The following is a 16,692-nucleotide window of genomic DNA, read 5'->3' as shown; positions in this document are numbered from 1 at the left end:
GGTTTTCTTTATGAATTGTTTTCTAAATATCATTTAATTTTCTATCTATTTTCTTGTAGTTCCATGAACTTCATTGGGAAGATTATTGTGAATTCTTTGTCAGTCGTTTCATATAGCTCCATTTCTGCAGGGTTTGTTATTGGAAGTTTATTAGGTTTTTCAGTGGTGTAGTATTTCTCTGATTTTTCATAATCCTGACATCTTTGTATTTATGCCTGTGCATTTGAAGAATTAGCCATGTTTTGGCCTTTGTAGGTGGTGTTTGGTGATTATAGACATTCACTGTTTAGTTTAACCCGGTATGCTGGAAGGGCCATTTGTAGTGACCCCAGACAGGCAGACTTTGGTGTTGGATTCTCCTGTTGGGCTGGGATGTTGCCTATGCTTGGAGATTGAATGGAATTGCTATCTTTGTTCCATAGTCCTGTGAAACCACTGAATGGACTCTGGTTAAGTTGAACTGCTAGCTGGGCTCTGTGATCACTTCTGACTGGGAAGGGTTGTAGGTTGTCTTCTTTGGTCGAATGGTATTGTTTTTTGGAATTTGTAGTTGGGCACTACATATGTTCACTACAAGGCAGGACATAGTTTCTGGGTTTTTGCTTGGCCATTTAGGGTAATTAAACATGTGGACTTGGGCTTTTCTCTTGGCAGTATTGCCTCAAATAGAGCACTGAGGCTTGGTTGCATTGCCACTTGGCTGTTAGGCTTCATCAGGGCCAAATGCTTCCTCCATTGATAACCAGTAATCTGCACTTGTCTCCTGGCCTTGGAAAAGCTTAAGGAAATTATCAGGACTTCATTGGGTTGCCACTTGGCTGCTGGGTTTGAGCAGTACCAGATGCTTCTTCCATGAATAATTGCTGACCTCTACTTGCTTGCCAGCCTGGGGAAGGCTTAAGGAAGAGGACTGGGGATAGGTGGGGAAGCTGACTCTGTACTCAAGCCTGATAGACCTGCAGACCATGTTTCCTGCAGAGTAATGCCATTGGTTAGTCCCTCTGGTGTCATGTCCCCATTGGTCAGAATGCAGAGCCACTATCAAGCTCTGTGTATGGATCACCATGAGAGACTTAGCATTCTTCTATTTCTAATAGGAGGTATGTACATCTGCTGATACTTCCAATGTTTCCTGTTGTGAGACAGGATTGGACTTCCTGCAAAGGGTCTCAGAATGGTGGGTCAATGGAATGTTCACCTCCAACTCTGTTTTCCCATTGTAGAAACTATGTGTACAGGGTAATCCTTTGTGTGTGGTACTGTGCCAGCTTGGAGGACAGCCAACATGGTCAAAGAGAAACCATTCCTACATTATAATGTAGCGTTTTTTTCAGTTCTGCAGTCCAAGAGGGTGTCTCAGTCTCACTTCCTAGCTCTGGAATATTCACAGATGTATTCTTTTTATAAATAGTTGCTACTTGAATTTCTATGACAGGGAGTGGAGCCAGAACACTCCCATTCCACTTCCTGTTGCCATCACCCTCTTTATTATAATTGCAATGGTATCTACAGGATGGAGCAAAATTCAGCCCTACTAGGATGCCACAGTTCCATAATAAAATAGTCACATACTCTGTCATTGATGTTAACTCCTCAAAACCCCCAGAAATACCTCTACCTCTTGCTCAGTGAAGACAAGAGACAGAATGCTTGATACTATAAAAAAACAATGGTATACTTCGCTTTACTTTAAAAAAGTACTTTATCAAAGGATTCAGACAATGGAATTTTGGGATAAAGAGATGGGGTAACATCAATCAATGGCTCTCATCTGGCTTTCTCAGTGCATCATATTTTGCCTCTGTGTCAAAATAAGACATAGTACTCTATGTCTTATTTGGCAGTATACAATGCCAAAGTCAAAAAGGTATCCACTCTAATAAAACAGGTAGGTGTCCATTTCATTTTTAGTTGTAGATAAACACAATAACTTTATTTTATTTATTCTAAAATATTTTTAGTTGCACATGGACACAATACCTTTATTTATTTATTTATATGTGGTGCCTCACATGTGCCAGGCAAGTGCTCTGCCACTGAGCCACAACCCCAGCTCCAGGAAAGTCTCTTGAAGGAGAAAGAGTTCCTAGAATCCTAATCAGGATTATCAAGGGAGATCAGGCCATTTTGGATTTGCAAAAGTGGGTTATTAATGAAGGAGTGAACCTATAAAAAGACAGTAACATAAAGCCACTTAGGGCTCTACCACATGCCAGAAATTTAGACACTGGGCCTATCTTATGGAAGAAATTTATAGGGGAGAAGAGCCAATCAAAACCAGCCAAGCAATTTCATTGGGCCTCTCTCTGTTGTGGCAGGAGCTGTTTACAATGGCATATACCGCTGTAAGTCTTTTATTGGATTATCCATGCAAGGCATCAACCTTTGCTAATGTTATTTAGTGGTTAACAAGCCTTTGTGAGTATCACAAGTTATACAGTTAAATTAATGCTTCCACCTCACCATAAAGAAAATGCAAAAATAAATGAATAAATAAAAATAAAAATGAAAATGCAAAAAAAACATAATATAGAAAGACAATAGGCTTTTATAACATTGGGCAATCAAGAGAAATTGGAGGAAAATGGTCCCCCAAGTGGTCAAAAATATTCCCCAGAGTCCAAATTATGTGACATTCATGTCTCTGTGGTATAACTACATCATGCTGGACTTCATGATAAATGAGGAAACCACCAATACTGATATTGTGACCTTTGCTAGAGTATATACTCACACTGGACATAACCTGTTACTAGTTTTTATGAACATGAGAACCCTGACATTGCCACCCACAGTAAAGGAACGCCTTTCTTCCTCATAGAAAACCAAGCCTAGCCACTTCTTCCTTACTGTGGACAACTGACTCTGGAGCTATTCTCAGCCCATTTCTACCAATCACCCAGAAACAGCTGGACAAACTATCCACCACTATTTGAAGAGAGAGATGCTCTTATCTTCCATCCATGTTCTTTATTAAAGGCTCTATAAAACAAATCTAGACCTGCTCCCAGCACGCAGGAAGTGTACCTAATCCTCACGGGCCAGATAACACCATTTTAGTAATAACCAGGGAACAATCAGCCACCTTAATCTTGACTGTAGATAACCTCTGACTTTAATACCTACTCATGCTGTGGCTCTTCCTTACTTGAGAAGTTCTTGCTCTCCCTAGCGTTGACTACATATCCATTGGTTGATCACCCTAACCCTGATAATCTATACCTTCCTGTTCATAAAGTATGTTTAGAAACAACATGCCACAGGCTCACCCCAGGGAGACACACAACATGGGTCAGTTTGGGGGACAATGGAAACCACACTGTGGGCTATTTGGGTTGGTTAATCCTACTAACATAACCATAGACATCAACACTGAGTCTAACACTCCTTGTCTCTACTACTACTAGCAGCACTCATTCTGGCCATCCCAGACTCTAAGATATCACTTGTGACTCAAATACTTTCTAAACCCTTTCAATCAGACAAAATTCACTATTATTGACTACCACTATCAAATAACTAGAACAATGGACTGCTATTTTCAAGTCTCAATTAAGGAACCCACAGGGATGATATGTACTCAATATTATATCCAGGTGCTTATGGTTGTTGCAATCTAATTAAAAATGCTGCAATTCAAAGCCAATACCAACAAACCCTAAAATATTTCCAAAATAAAAATAGAATTTTTAATATCTGTGAGATGGTGTTAAATGTAAATAATGCAAATTCATACAACTATTGACCTCATCTCTTATTAATCACCATGTTCTCTCCTCTTTCCAGCATAAACCCCATTTACTAAGTCAAAAAATATCATACTAATTAAGCGGCCAGGGACACCTTACCATGGACTTCCTTCCTGTTTGCTAATTACTAGGCACACGTAAAACAATGTATACTACCTAATATTAGCTGAGTCAAGCATATCTAAAAAGTCAGGGACTACAATTAGCTTGAGAGTTCTTCTAGAACCTAATCTTCTTGCAATACCAACTGCAAGTTTTACATAATACTCAGTGGAAGCTGGCTTTCCAATTGCAAGGCTGGCTTTCATAATAATCATAGCTTTTGAGTGTTCCCACAAAACACTAAAAACATATTTGATCCCATGGAAAACTCTACTTTCTTCATGGAAATTTCTCTATACAAATTAAGAATTATTTGCTTATAGCTATTAGAAAATTTGCTGGGCCACCCAAAATCACCATTAATAAAGGCTTAGGAAACATTTGAGGGACATTTCTTACTTATATTACTTTAATAGAGGCTATATAATAACATAATGTGAAAATAACAGTAACTCAGAGGTGAAAAGAGCAAAGGTTAATAATTCAGAGTTTGCTAGAGCAAGGGAGTCAACCACTGTCACTTGTATTTTAACAGAGATTAAAAGGTGGGGGGTGGTGAGAAGTCTTTATTATGGAAAAAAATAGGGCTTTGGGTATGTGCTGATTTGAAAACATTCGCAGAGGAAGCTACAGGTCAGCTAACTAGTGGTGGAACATCCTATGTTATTACTTAGATTTTCATGTTTGGCTTTCTCTGGTTGAATCTGAGTTGGAAGCAAGAACAAAAATTAAAGAAGTCAGTTATTAACTCCTGGTCATTTGATTATTATGGAAGTTATTCTTTAGTTTCCTAGATTGTTACTAAGGATAGCAATCTGACATCCTATAAGTTTGACTTATAGCAAGATAGCTTCCTGCACTGATTATGGTAGATAAGGGGCTTGGTTTCCTGAACAGGTTGCTGAAATTTGTAGGTTATACTCTGTATGTATCCCACCTTACAAGATATAGAAACAATAATGAGAAGGCTGGTATTTAAGCTAACCTGGGAAGAAATTTATTAGTGTTATCATACTGCCACCTCCCAAGTCCTAATCCTTGAGGCTATTAAAACTATACAAATGGACCCCCTAGAAAAGTTTCCCTGGGACTTGAAATGATGGAGCAAGTGGTCCACCTCCCAACCTAAAATATAACAACATGATAAACAGAAACAGAAATGGACCAAATGTATGATACAATGGATGTTCATTTTTTAAATAACTTGACCCACATTTGAGGACCCCATGTGTGACTGCTGTACTACAGTTCTGTGGTTAAATTAACAACTTTTTTTTTTTCAAAATGCTAAGAGCTCCTGCAAAGCTTATTCCAGACTCATGAAAACATTGATGCTACTTACTATTGGTAAGCATCGGGAAACTCAGTCACTAATGCACACTAATCAGTACAAGAAGGAACATTTAATTTCCCAAACCTGCATATGGCTTTGGTCACAGCAATAGATGATAGCAAATTTAACTGACATGTTGCTTCTCTCAACCTGATTATAGTACAGATGGCTTAATACCTCTCTCCTGGAAAAGCTCCCCCATAAACCTCACTTATCAAGATAAGCGGGTTCCCTAATTACTGACATCCAACAATAGTATCCAGAAACAAATATGTGGGTATTGATGTTCTGGGTCCACAATCAATTTAGTTGATCCATGTACAGAATTCAGAGTGGATAGCATGCATGCTTGTCTGAATATGACATTTTATGTTCTGATTAGCATCAGCTGGAATTGAACTAAGCCATACAAAACTTATCTCCATAGGAACACAGAGAATACTGGCAGGAGAGGGTGCCAAGCAGGCTGCTAAGGAAATAAAATTATTTCCTCTATCACAAGCTTCCTCCCACCCCTAGACAATATTTTCCATACTTAAGTTTGGCTCAAAAGTCTAGTACATTTATTTAATCTTTATTTTTTTATTTCTTTATTTTTATGTGGTGCTGAGGATCGAACTCAAGGCCTCATGCATGCAAGGCTAGTGCTCTACCACTGAGCCACAACCCCAGCTCCCAGTCTACTACATTTTTATTCACCAATGGAACCCCCCAAGTACTTGCCCCTACAAACTTGCTTTCTACAACTTTCCAACTCTGCAAATGAGTTTCCTACTAGACTCTATGGTACTAACTGTCATAGGATCACAAATTTGGGGTGCAATAGGAATAGCACAAGTGCTGGATACCATAAAAGATATACAAATAGCTGTGTTTAAGGAGTTATCCATACTAATTAAACAGTCCAAGGATTGGAACCTGGCAGAATCTCATCATTATTTATGGTCTGCGGTGGTAGATAATTATCGGCCTAGATTACTTACTGGCTGCTGACAGAGGAGTTGGTGTAGCTTAGCACATCTTGCTATATGTAGCAGGTAATGCCAAATGTTAGAGATAGTCAGGGACCATCATTGACTAAACAATTGAACAAATCAAAATCCACCTTTTCTGACCTATTTTCCTGTCTTTCTCATACTAAGTGGGCAGATTGGCTGTGAAAGGACTTTAAAATCCTACTTTGTGCCCTTATAGGAATTTTGTCGGCTTTATTACAGGCTCCAAACTCAGGAATTACAAAATAACATACTTCTTAAATTGTAAAGTAACATGAGGCCAGGGGATAGATTGTTATATACATGAGTCGAAGCTAGCCTGTGTGTATTAGCCTCTATGATATTTACTTCTTCAAACAGGTAAGGTCTGTTCATAATTCTGCTGGTACCCAAACTCAATTTTAACCAATCATTTTAAATATAGCCCCAAACAGCTTTTTAGCCATTTAGAGACTGCCTGGTTTACATGCCACTGTGAAACTATCCATCTGCTAGCCATAGGTGATAACCTGGGGGAAGTAAAACAAAATCCTACTCTACAGCCCTTCTTTAGACCCAGAGACTCCCTGCTGTGGCTCTGAGACATCACATAGATACATAACTTTTCTCTGGGATTCTTCTCTCCACTTGTGAATGGTGTCCTGCAACCAGCCTCTAATAGGTCTCAGGCTTTAATGAGCACCCACCTCTAACCCCTTGCAAACCTGGTCAAAGGGTTGAACAAATAAAACTCTAGTGCTTCTGCCACCTTGTGTTCATATCTTTGTCCTTGTTGAGTCACCAAGTCCCTTGAAATCACTACAATTTCACCTATTTTCATTCTACATATAACTTAAATCACATATGATTATCATTATTTTACAATGTCAATATGTATATTACCCCACACATTTATCCTTTCTCTAATGGTTCACTTCTGGCATCTCTTCATTTTCATATGGGAACCTATCCTTTCAGTATTTCCTTTAGTGTGGGCTTGTCAATCATCAAAATATTCAAGTTTGTCTTCTGGAAATTTCTTCATTTTTTTTGAGGCGGGGTCTTGCAATGTTGCCCAGGCTGATCTCAACCTCGTGAGATCAAGTGATCCTCCCACCTCAGTCTCCCAAGTAGCTGGGACTATGGGTGTGTATCACCATGCCCAGCTAATTGTTTTTTGCATTTTCATTTTTTTTTATTGGTTGTTCAAAACATTACAAAGCTCTTGACGTATCATATTTCATACATTAGATTCAAGTGGGTTATGAGCTCACATTTTTACCCCAAATACAGATTGCAGAATCACATCGGTTACACATCCACATTTTTACATAATGCCATATTAGTAACTGTTGTATTCTGCTACCTTTCCTATCCTCTACTATCCCCCCTCCCCTCCCCTCCCATCTTCTCTCTCTACCCCATCTACTATAATTCATTTCTCTCCTTGTTTGTTTTCCCATTCCCCTCACAACCTCTTATATGTAATTTTGTATAACAATGAGGGTCTCCTTCCAATTCTATGCAATTTCCCTTTTCTCTCCCTTTCCCTCCCACCTCATGTCTCTGTTTAATGTTAATCTTTTCCTCCTGCTCTTCCTCCCTGCTCTGTTCTTAGTTGCTCTCATTATAACAAAGAAGACATTTGGCATTTGTTTTTTAGGTATTGGCTAGCTTCACTTAGCATAATCTGCTCTAATGCATTTTCATTTTTGATGGGTGATTTCAATAGGTTTAGAATTCCAAATTGTCAACTTTGAAATCATAAAATTCCTTGAGTGACAAAATTACATGCAATGTAAGGCTCATCACTTTGCACATCCTTTTTCTTCTGAGATCATGACTTTTCAAGATTTCATTGCCTTGATAGATTTCTGGTGCTGACCTGGTAGTTTGTGTGTGTGTGCCTGTGTGTGTGTGTGCCTGTGTGTGTGTGTGTGTGTGCGCGTGCACGCTTGTGTGTGCGTGTGTGTGTGTGTGTGTGTGTGTGGTGCTGGGGATTGAACTTGTACTAGGCAAACACTCTACCACTAAGCTACATCCCCAACTCGCTTGGTAGTTTATGATGCCTTCAGTTTCTTTCCCCAAAATTTCTAGTTGCTTTTTGGCAGGTCCTAAATGAGGTTCCTTTACCAGAAATGGAACTCTTCAACACCATCATAAAGACTTATTTGTATTTAATTTTTCAGTACTGTAATTTGTTTAAATAATTAATTTAACATCCATATAGTTTTCAGTTATGTTATATTAAATTTCATAATGAAAACTCGTTAAATCCTTGTACATATAGCTTATGATTTCCTTAGAATCTATTTCCATAGATAGAATTGCTAGCCTATAAGATTTGATCAGTGTCAGGGCCATTAGAAATCACTGGAATATTTGCTTCTGAGGTTTAGAAATAGCCCAGACTTTTTGGTCATTCCTCTCTAAATGGGTATCTGGGCATAATATCTGCATTTGACTTCCAGAATTGGAATTAGATGCATGGCATAGGCGGACTGCTTTCACCAGCTGGAGACAGATGTGCTGACACTTTGTGGCTGCAGCCAGTTGTTTTCCCTCCCCAAACAAGTGTAAAGAAAGTCAACTCCCAGTTTGTTGTGGAGACATTAAGAAAGACCACATAGTTGTAAATGTTTGGAGCAAGGTATAAACACATTGGTAGAGAGTCAACAATGGTAAGCATGCTCTAATGGGCACTCCTGCTCTCTCTCTCCCCCCTTCCTCCCTCTTTCCTCTAGAAGGACCTGTCTCTGCACTCCACTCTCTTCCTCCTAGCTTATTACTGCTGTACTATTTTCAATTGGAATGCTTTTCTCATCCTTGTCCTTTTGGTATATATCTACCCATTCACCTTTAAACACCAACTCTTCTATGAAGCTTTTTCTGGATCTACAGGTAGATCCACTATACTTGGTACAAACTTCTAGAAAAATTTACTTCACTTGTTTTTTGACTGACTCCCACTCTTACAGTGCTTATTGAATGAATAAACTATGGGTTCAAGATTGGATTTTTCTCAAAAGTGCTAGAGTAAGTTCTTTAGATTCGACAAAGGGGAATGAAGGGAATTGGACATTACTATCCTATGTGCATATATGATTACACAATCAAAGTAATTCTGCATCATGTACTACCAGAGGAATGAGAAGTTATACTCCATATAAGTATACTATGTCAAAATATATTCTACTATCAAGTATAATTAGAAGAAATTAAAAAGTGCTAGAGAAATAGAGTAAAACAGAGTAGGTAACAATCATTAACACTGATTATGCCCAGATACCTATTTGAGAGGAAAGACCAAAAAGTCTGGGCTATTTCTAAGCCTCAGAAGCAAATATTCTAGTGATTTATAATGGCTCTGACACTGATCAAATCTTATAAGCTAGCAATTCTGCCTCTGAAAATAGATTCTAAGGAAATCATAAGCTATATGTACAAGGATTTAACTAGTTTTCATTATGAAATTTAATATCACAGTGCTAACGATTGTATCTTAATTGACCCTGACAACAGCTCTATTAAATGGGCCAGTGACTTGGGAGTAAGGGGATTACACAAATCTTGGAATTTTAGTGGCTTTCCCAAGGCAGGTTATAATTATCTGTACAGGTTAGTGTTGGGGCTGGCAATAGTGAAATTTTCAAGCGTGTTTCAGGCTTCTTGATTAAGACTAGATCCTGGGCCTTCAGACCCTCTGGAGAAGAGTTCTTCTTAGCTCACAGAAGTAGGAGAGTTTTTAGAGACCTAAATGGATAAAGTGATAGAGGATACAGGGGCAGGGATGATGATGACTGCACCCTTCCAGAGACTATGAACATTTTTCTCTGAAATGGTTTTGGGGAAAGGGCAATTCCCAATGATATTAGCTACCAAATTCGAGAATCTATTAAGCCTGGCACTGTGTGTAGAAGCCCTCTAATCCATACCCTAATTCTGAGAAGCAGCTATTATTGCCTCTGTTTTTATACTCTACCTATCTGCTCCAAGCTCCTTGTCTCAGTCTACCAAAGCCTCCCTCCTGCTACTGCGCTGCTTTGGTGCAGAATCACCGCAACCACTTTCTCAGACCCAGGGGAGGGGCTGGGCTGGGCGGGGTCGCCTTGTCGCAGAGCCCGACTGCGCCTGCGCGGACTGCGGCAGAAGGCGGGGTGTGACAAGCAGAGTATATACTGAGACTAGCGTTCACTGTTGGCCAGTACCTGCCTCCTTTCTCACCACCTCTGATTTCAGCTCCAGTAAGTTGCTTGGGACTTTGGTTTTGGCAGCAGCCGCAGCAGCAGCATTGCCACTGTGCCGTCCTCTTTCTGCTAGATCGCCGGCCTGTCGGTGTCTGCTCCCATACGCCGGTCGGCAGGACCATGTCGCTGGTAAGCCAGAATTCGCGCCGCCGCCGCCGCCGCAGTGCAAAGGCCACTGCGCAGAACAGCAGCTGGGGTGAAATGCAGGCCCCTGACGCCCCCAGTCTCTCCGCTGCTATGCCAGGCCCAGACGTCCCCCAGGGTCCCAGCGATCTGGAGACCCTCCAGGGCCTCTGCGCCTCTGAGGACCCAGGCACCTCCGTGCCGCCCACCCCTGATGAGGGCCCAACCACCTCTAAGCCGCCCACCGTCTCTGAGGGCTCAATCGCCTCCGAGCAGCCCACCGTCTCCGAGGGGCCGAACACCTCAGAGCTGCCCACCCCCATTGAGGGCCCAAGCACCTCTGGGCCTCCTGCGGTCTCTGAGGGACTGAACACAGCCGTATTGATCAACGCCTATGAGGGCCTAAGCCCCCTTGTGTCACCCTCTGCTTCTGAGGGCTCAAGCGTCTCTGAGCAGCCCACTGTCACTGAGGGGCTGAACACCTCCGAGCTACCCCTCTCCGATGAGGGCCCAAGCACTTCTGTGCTGCCCACCACCGCTGAGGGACTGGGCATCTCCGTGTCGCCCACCCCCGCTGAGGGCCCCAGCACCTCCGTGCTGACCACCGTCTCTGAGGGACTGGGCATCTCTGTGCCGCCCACCTCCAGTGAGGGACTGAGCAATCTTATGCCGCCCACCCTCTCCGAGGGACCGGGCATCAACGTGCCGCCCCCATCCGGTGAAGGTCCGAGCACCTCTGTGCCGCCCACCACCTCTGAGGGACCTGACACCTCTGTGCTGCCCCCATCCGGTGAAGGCCCGAGCACCTCTGTGCCGCCCACCACCTCTGATGGACTAGGCATCTCCGTGCCGCCCCCCTCCAGTAAGGGCCAGATCACCTCTGTGCTGCCCTCCTCTGGTAAGGGCCCGATCACCTCGGTGCCGCCCACTGACTCTGAGGGACCTGGCGCCTCGGAGCCGCCCACCCGCGGTGAGGTCCCGAGCACCTCCGTGCGGCGCAATTCCGGGGAGGGCCCGAGCACCTCTGGAATGGCCACTGCGGCCGAGGACCCGAGCACCTCTGGGATGCTCATCGTTGCTGAGGGCCCGAGTACCTCTGGAATGGCCACTGCCACCGAGGGCCAGAGCACATCTGAGATGCTGACAGTTGGGGAGGGCCCAAGCACCTTTGACATGGCCGCCGCCGCCGCCGCCGCTGAAGGCCCGAGCACCTCTGGGATGCTCATCATTGCCGAGGGCCCGAGCACCTCTGGAATGGCCCCCGCGGCAGAGGGCCCGAGCACCTCTGAGATGCTGACAGTTGGGGAGGGGCCGAGCACCTTTGAGATGGCCGCCGCCGCCGCCGCCGAGGGCCCGAGCACCTCTGGGATGGCCACAGCCGCCAAGGGCCCGAACACATCTGAGATGCTGACAGTTGGGGAGGGGCCGAGCACCTTTGAGATGGCTGCCACCGCCGCCGCCGCCGCCGCCGAGGGCCCGAGCACCTCTGGGATGGCCACAGCCGCCGAGACCCCGAGCACCTCTGGGATGCTCACCATTGCTGAGGGCCCGAGTATCTCTGAGATGGCTGCTGCCGCAGAGTGCCCAAGCACCTCTGGGATGGCCGCCGCCGCTGCTGGCCCGAGCACCTCTGGGATGGCCGCCGCCGCTGACGGCCCGAGCACCTCTGGTATGCTCGCTGCTTCTGCGAACCCTGCTCCAGTGTTGAGCTTGGGTGCTGCTGTGGGCCAGACCTCCTCCAAGTGCCCTATTGCTTTGCCAAGCTCCTGCGTCGCCAGGCCCTCCTCGGACTCTAAGCGCCCCAAGGGTGCGGAAGGCCCCATGGAATTCCAGGTCCTCAGAGACCGTGAGAACTCCAACTCCATTACGATTATGGGCCTTGGCACTACCCAGGTCGCGCTAACCCTGAAGCCCCAGGATCCTATGGAGCAGAATGTAGCTGAGTTGTTACAGTTTCTGCTGGTGAAGGATCAGAGCAAGTACCCTATCCGGGAATCCGAAATGCGGCAATATATTGTTAAAGAATATCGCAGCCAGTTCCCTGAGATCCTCAGGCGAGCAGCAGCCCACCTGGAGTGCATTTTTAGATTTGAATTGAGGGAGCTTGATCCTGAAGAGCGCACATATATCCTGCTCAACAAGCTGGGGCCTGTGCCCTTTGAAGGACTGGAAGAGAACCCAAATGGGCCAAAGATGGGCCTCCTGATGATGATCCTAGGACAAATCCTCCTCAATGGCAACCAAGCCAAGGAAGCTGAGATTTGGGAAATGCTCTGGAGGATGGGGGTGCAGCGAGAGAGGAGGCTTTCCATTTTTGGGAACCCAAAGAGACTTCTGTCTGTAGAGTTTGTATGGCAGCGGTACTTGGACTACAGGCCAATAACTGACCGTACCCCAGTGGAATACGAATTTTTCTGGGGACCAAGATCCCACATAGAAACCAGCAAGATGAAAATTCTGAAGTTCATGGCTAAGATCTATAACAAAGATCCTTCCGACTGGCCAGAGCCATACAATGAGGCTCTGGAAGAAGAGGCTGCTAGAGCCTATGCTGAGGGTTGGCAAGCTCTCCCTCCCTTTAGGAGGCCCTTTTTTGAAGAAGCTGCAGAGGTAGCATCTCCTGATTTTGATGTTTCTGCCTATCCCTCAAAATATCCTCCACATTCATGGCCTGAGTCAAGAATGGAGAGCAAGTCAAGGAAGTTGGTGCAGTTATTTCTGCTGATGGATTCGACTAAGCTGCCTATACCAAAGAAAGGAATTCTGTACTACATTGGCCGAGAGTGCAGCAAAGTATTCCCTGACCTCCTGAATCGTGCTGCTCGCACCCTGAACCACGTGTATGGGACAGAGCTAGTGGTTCTCGATCCAAGAAACCACTCCTATACCCTGTACAACCGAAGAGAAATGGAAGATACTGAAGAGATTGTAGATAGTCCAAATAGGCCTGGCAACAACTTCTTGATGCAGGTTCTGAGCTTCATCTTTATAATGGGCAACCATGCTAGGGAGTCTGCAGTGTGGGCCTTTCTGCGGGGCTTAGGGGTTCAAGCTGGGAGAAAGCATGTGATTACCTGTAGGTATTTGAGTCAGCGCTACATAGACAGTTTACGGGTTCCCGACAGTGATCCAGTACAATATGAGTTTGTATGGGGCCCTAGAGCCCGCTTGGAAACCTCCAAGATGAAAGCGCTGCGCTATGTGGCCAGAATCCACAGAAAGGAGCCACAGGACTGGCCAGAGCAGTACAGGGAGGCAATGGAAGATGAGGCCAATAGAGCTGATGCTGGTCACAGGCAATTCCTTGTTCACAACTTCAGATAGAGGAGTATGTGGCAGTCAGAGAGGCCTTGCAAGGCCGGGCCCTAGAGCCCTATGCCTCATGTATTGGGTGGGGGGGTATGTATTGTATTTGTATTTGTGTTCCAGTTCCATTTATGTCTTTTCATATTTAGTTCTTGTTTGGTATCTTGAAATGTTTCAATTGTTTTAATATATTGTCCAGTAGGGTAAATGTGATTGACTACTTGCTGTCTCTGTTGTATTTTGGTATAAGAGTTTTGATAGTGTTATAAAATGTTTTGGGAATCTTTCCATCTTGTTGCATTATCTGGAAGAGAATATATAGCATATAGCTATAGATATAGGCTTTTCCTTGAAAGCTTGAAAAAAATTCACCAGTAAAGTGATCTAGCTTCTGATGTTAAACAAACAAGCAAATATATCAACAACTGAAAAAGCACTCTAAGTTATGGCTGGCCTCCCTTTCTGTCTGCTATTGTGTAAAGAATACCAATGTTTACCTGTATTTGCTTTGCTGTACTAAAATGTAATGAAAAATAAAAGTGTAATAAATCAAACATAATGCTAATGCACTATTTATTCCACAAACATTTATTAAATTTCTTTCATGCAATGAGCACAGTGTTATTATTTTGGTTATACAAGTATACAAATATACAAGATATAACATCACTCTGAAACTCAGGGACTGGGGTGTAGGGGGTGGTCACTTAAATCAGCAATTTTATTATGGTGCACCAAGTATTCTATGAGAGTTAAGAGGAGGTATACCTAACTTAATCCCTGGGATGTTCAGAGTGGTCCTTGGAGAAGATGATGGCTGTGTGGGGGATGAGGGGGGCAAGATTGGGTCCCTAATACAATCATGAGATAAACTGCTTCAAAGCTGGATTTCAGTCCTCATGATTGCTTATAGGAAATTAAGTCAAATATTTAAGGGCAAAGGGTGAGAGGTTTTATATATCATAAACTGTCCCATTAAGACATATGAATCAGCTTTCTGTAAGTTATACTGTAGTTCTTAATCCCCAAATCCTAGTGGTATACAACAACAATTTTTGGGCTCATTTTATCTATTCTTCATGGGTTGCATTTGATTCTGTTTATTTTGTCTTCAATCAGGTAACCAAGCTAAAGGAGTAGCCCATATAGTAGGAAACCATGTGATAGTTCTTAAAGCATCTGCTCATACATATTATACTCATAATCCATTGGCAACAGCAAGTCACATAACCAAGCTTGTTCTCAATGGGGTGGGAAGTGTATTCCCACCGAGGAGTAGGGATGGGCCTAGTACAAAACAACATATATTTAAAAAATTTAGTACCATATAAAAATTTTGCTTTTGCTATGGCTGAGATGGGAAACTATTAAACTATTAAAGGATTTTGATCTGAAGAATGGAAGGATACAATTTAGTTTTGACAGAATTACATTGACTCTTGTATTGAAAATCTAAAGTGGGGCAGAAAATCTAAAGGAGGGCAGAAGCTATAATTTTAGCATAGTAGTTCCTTCTTAATGTTCTTATGAAAAGAAGTGTTATTTTTCAAACAAAATTGAGTTGAAATGAATTGAAGTCAGGAAGCCTGTTACATTTGAAAAAAACTCCTCAGAAATCAAACTCCAGGGATATCAAGTTTAAAAGGCATAGCATAGTGTTCTAGAGTCATAGTGCCTGGATATAAACCCTGACTCTCTGATAATTACTAGATGTGAGACCTTAGGAAAGTTACTCAATCTCTTTGTGCTTCAGGATCCTTGTCTGTAAAATGGTCATAATAATTTTATTTAATTATAAATTAAATAAATCACAACTAATGTTGTGAGGATTAAATATGTTAACATATAAAACCCAGGACTTAACATATATTTAGCAATATAGAGGTGATGTTGCAAGTTGATTTTTCTGGGAATGAGGCTATGAAGTGGATATTCTCCTGACAAAAATTTTACTGGGGACTGGTTTTGCATTCAGCACCTAGGGGGAAACAAAGGAAGCAAAAATATTAGAGAGAGAAAAGCTGAGCAGTGACAGTGTCACAACAAATAATTTAGTTGATTCCACAGGCAGTTTTTAGGTTGGGATGGCCTTGCAGAGTTGTCCCAAATTAGGAAAAGGGGGCCACAATTTTATAATCCCTAGACTGACCAGTCACTGAATGCAGGCTGTCTCCTGGTAAGGGGCTATGGAAAAGTCAGTTATTTTCAGCCACAAGTAATATGTGAGAAATATATTCAACTATAAACACAGCAGTGGTCAACACCCTCAAGAACTGGAGGAATGAGCACTTCAGTCCTGAACAGTAAGGGCATCTGGTGGTACATCACAATATCCACTATGGTTGTTGCTTTCTTTTTCTTCCCCTTCATTCTCTGTAATTCTTCTTCTTGTTGTTATTATTCCTACTGTTTTTGTTGTCATTCAAAAAGGTGAAATATTTTCTCATCATTCTCCCTGGAATATAGCACCCACATCACTGAGTCACTTTATTTTTGGTACAACCTTCCTTTTTTTAAAGAGGCTTTTAATAATAGAGCTTCTTTTTACCTCGTAAGTTCTATGTCAGTTTTTAATTTTTTTTCATGTTTCTTGTAGACTTGTGTCTTTGTCAAGTTTTTCCCAGGAGATGTTACCTAAGTAAGTCTCTCAATAGGTTTTTGTTTGTTTGTTTTTTGCTATTTAAATCTTGAGAAATATCTTGATTTCAGATAAATTTGATCAATATGCACAAATATTCAGAATATCCCTCTAAGGACAACCAAGGTAGAAAATATAGTCTTTCATGCTTTTCTCTTAGAAATGGCAATTTTGGACACAGATAAAATATCTGATTAAATATTCAAGACTTAAAGAAAGA

At 42.6% G+C, this 16,692-nt stretch overlaps 1 protein-coding gene across 1 annotated transcript; it reads left to right on the top strand.

Moving 5' to 3' along the window:
* Positions 1-10,352: 10,352 nt before the first annotated feature.
* Magee1 (MAGE family member E1) lies at positions 10,353-14,382 on the top strand. The gene has a single exon (XM_071606544.1). The coding sequence runs from the start codon at positions 10,526-10,528 to the stop codon at positions 13,850-13,852; it is 3,327 nt and encodes a 1,108-aa protein (XP_071462645.1). The 5' UTR covers positions 10,353-10,525; the 3' UTR covers positions 13,853-14,382.
* The last annotated feature ends 2,310 nt before the right edge of the window (positions 14,383-16,692 follow it).

Source organism: Marmota flaviventris, chromosome X (assembly GCF_047511675.1).
Source record: "Marmota flaviventris isolate mMarFla1 chromosome X, mMarFla1.hap1, whole genome shotgun sequence".
Lineage (NCBI taxonomy): Eukaryota > Metazoa > Chordata > Mammalia > Rodentia > Sciuridae > Marmota > Marmota flaviventris.
This window is presented reverse-complemented; position numbering and strand designations above follow the sequence as displayed.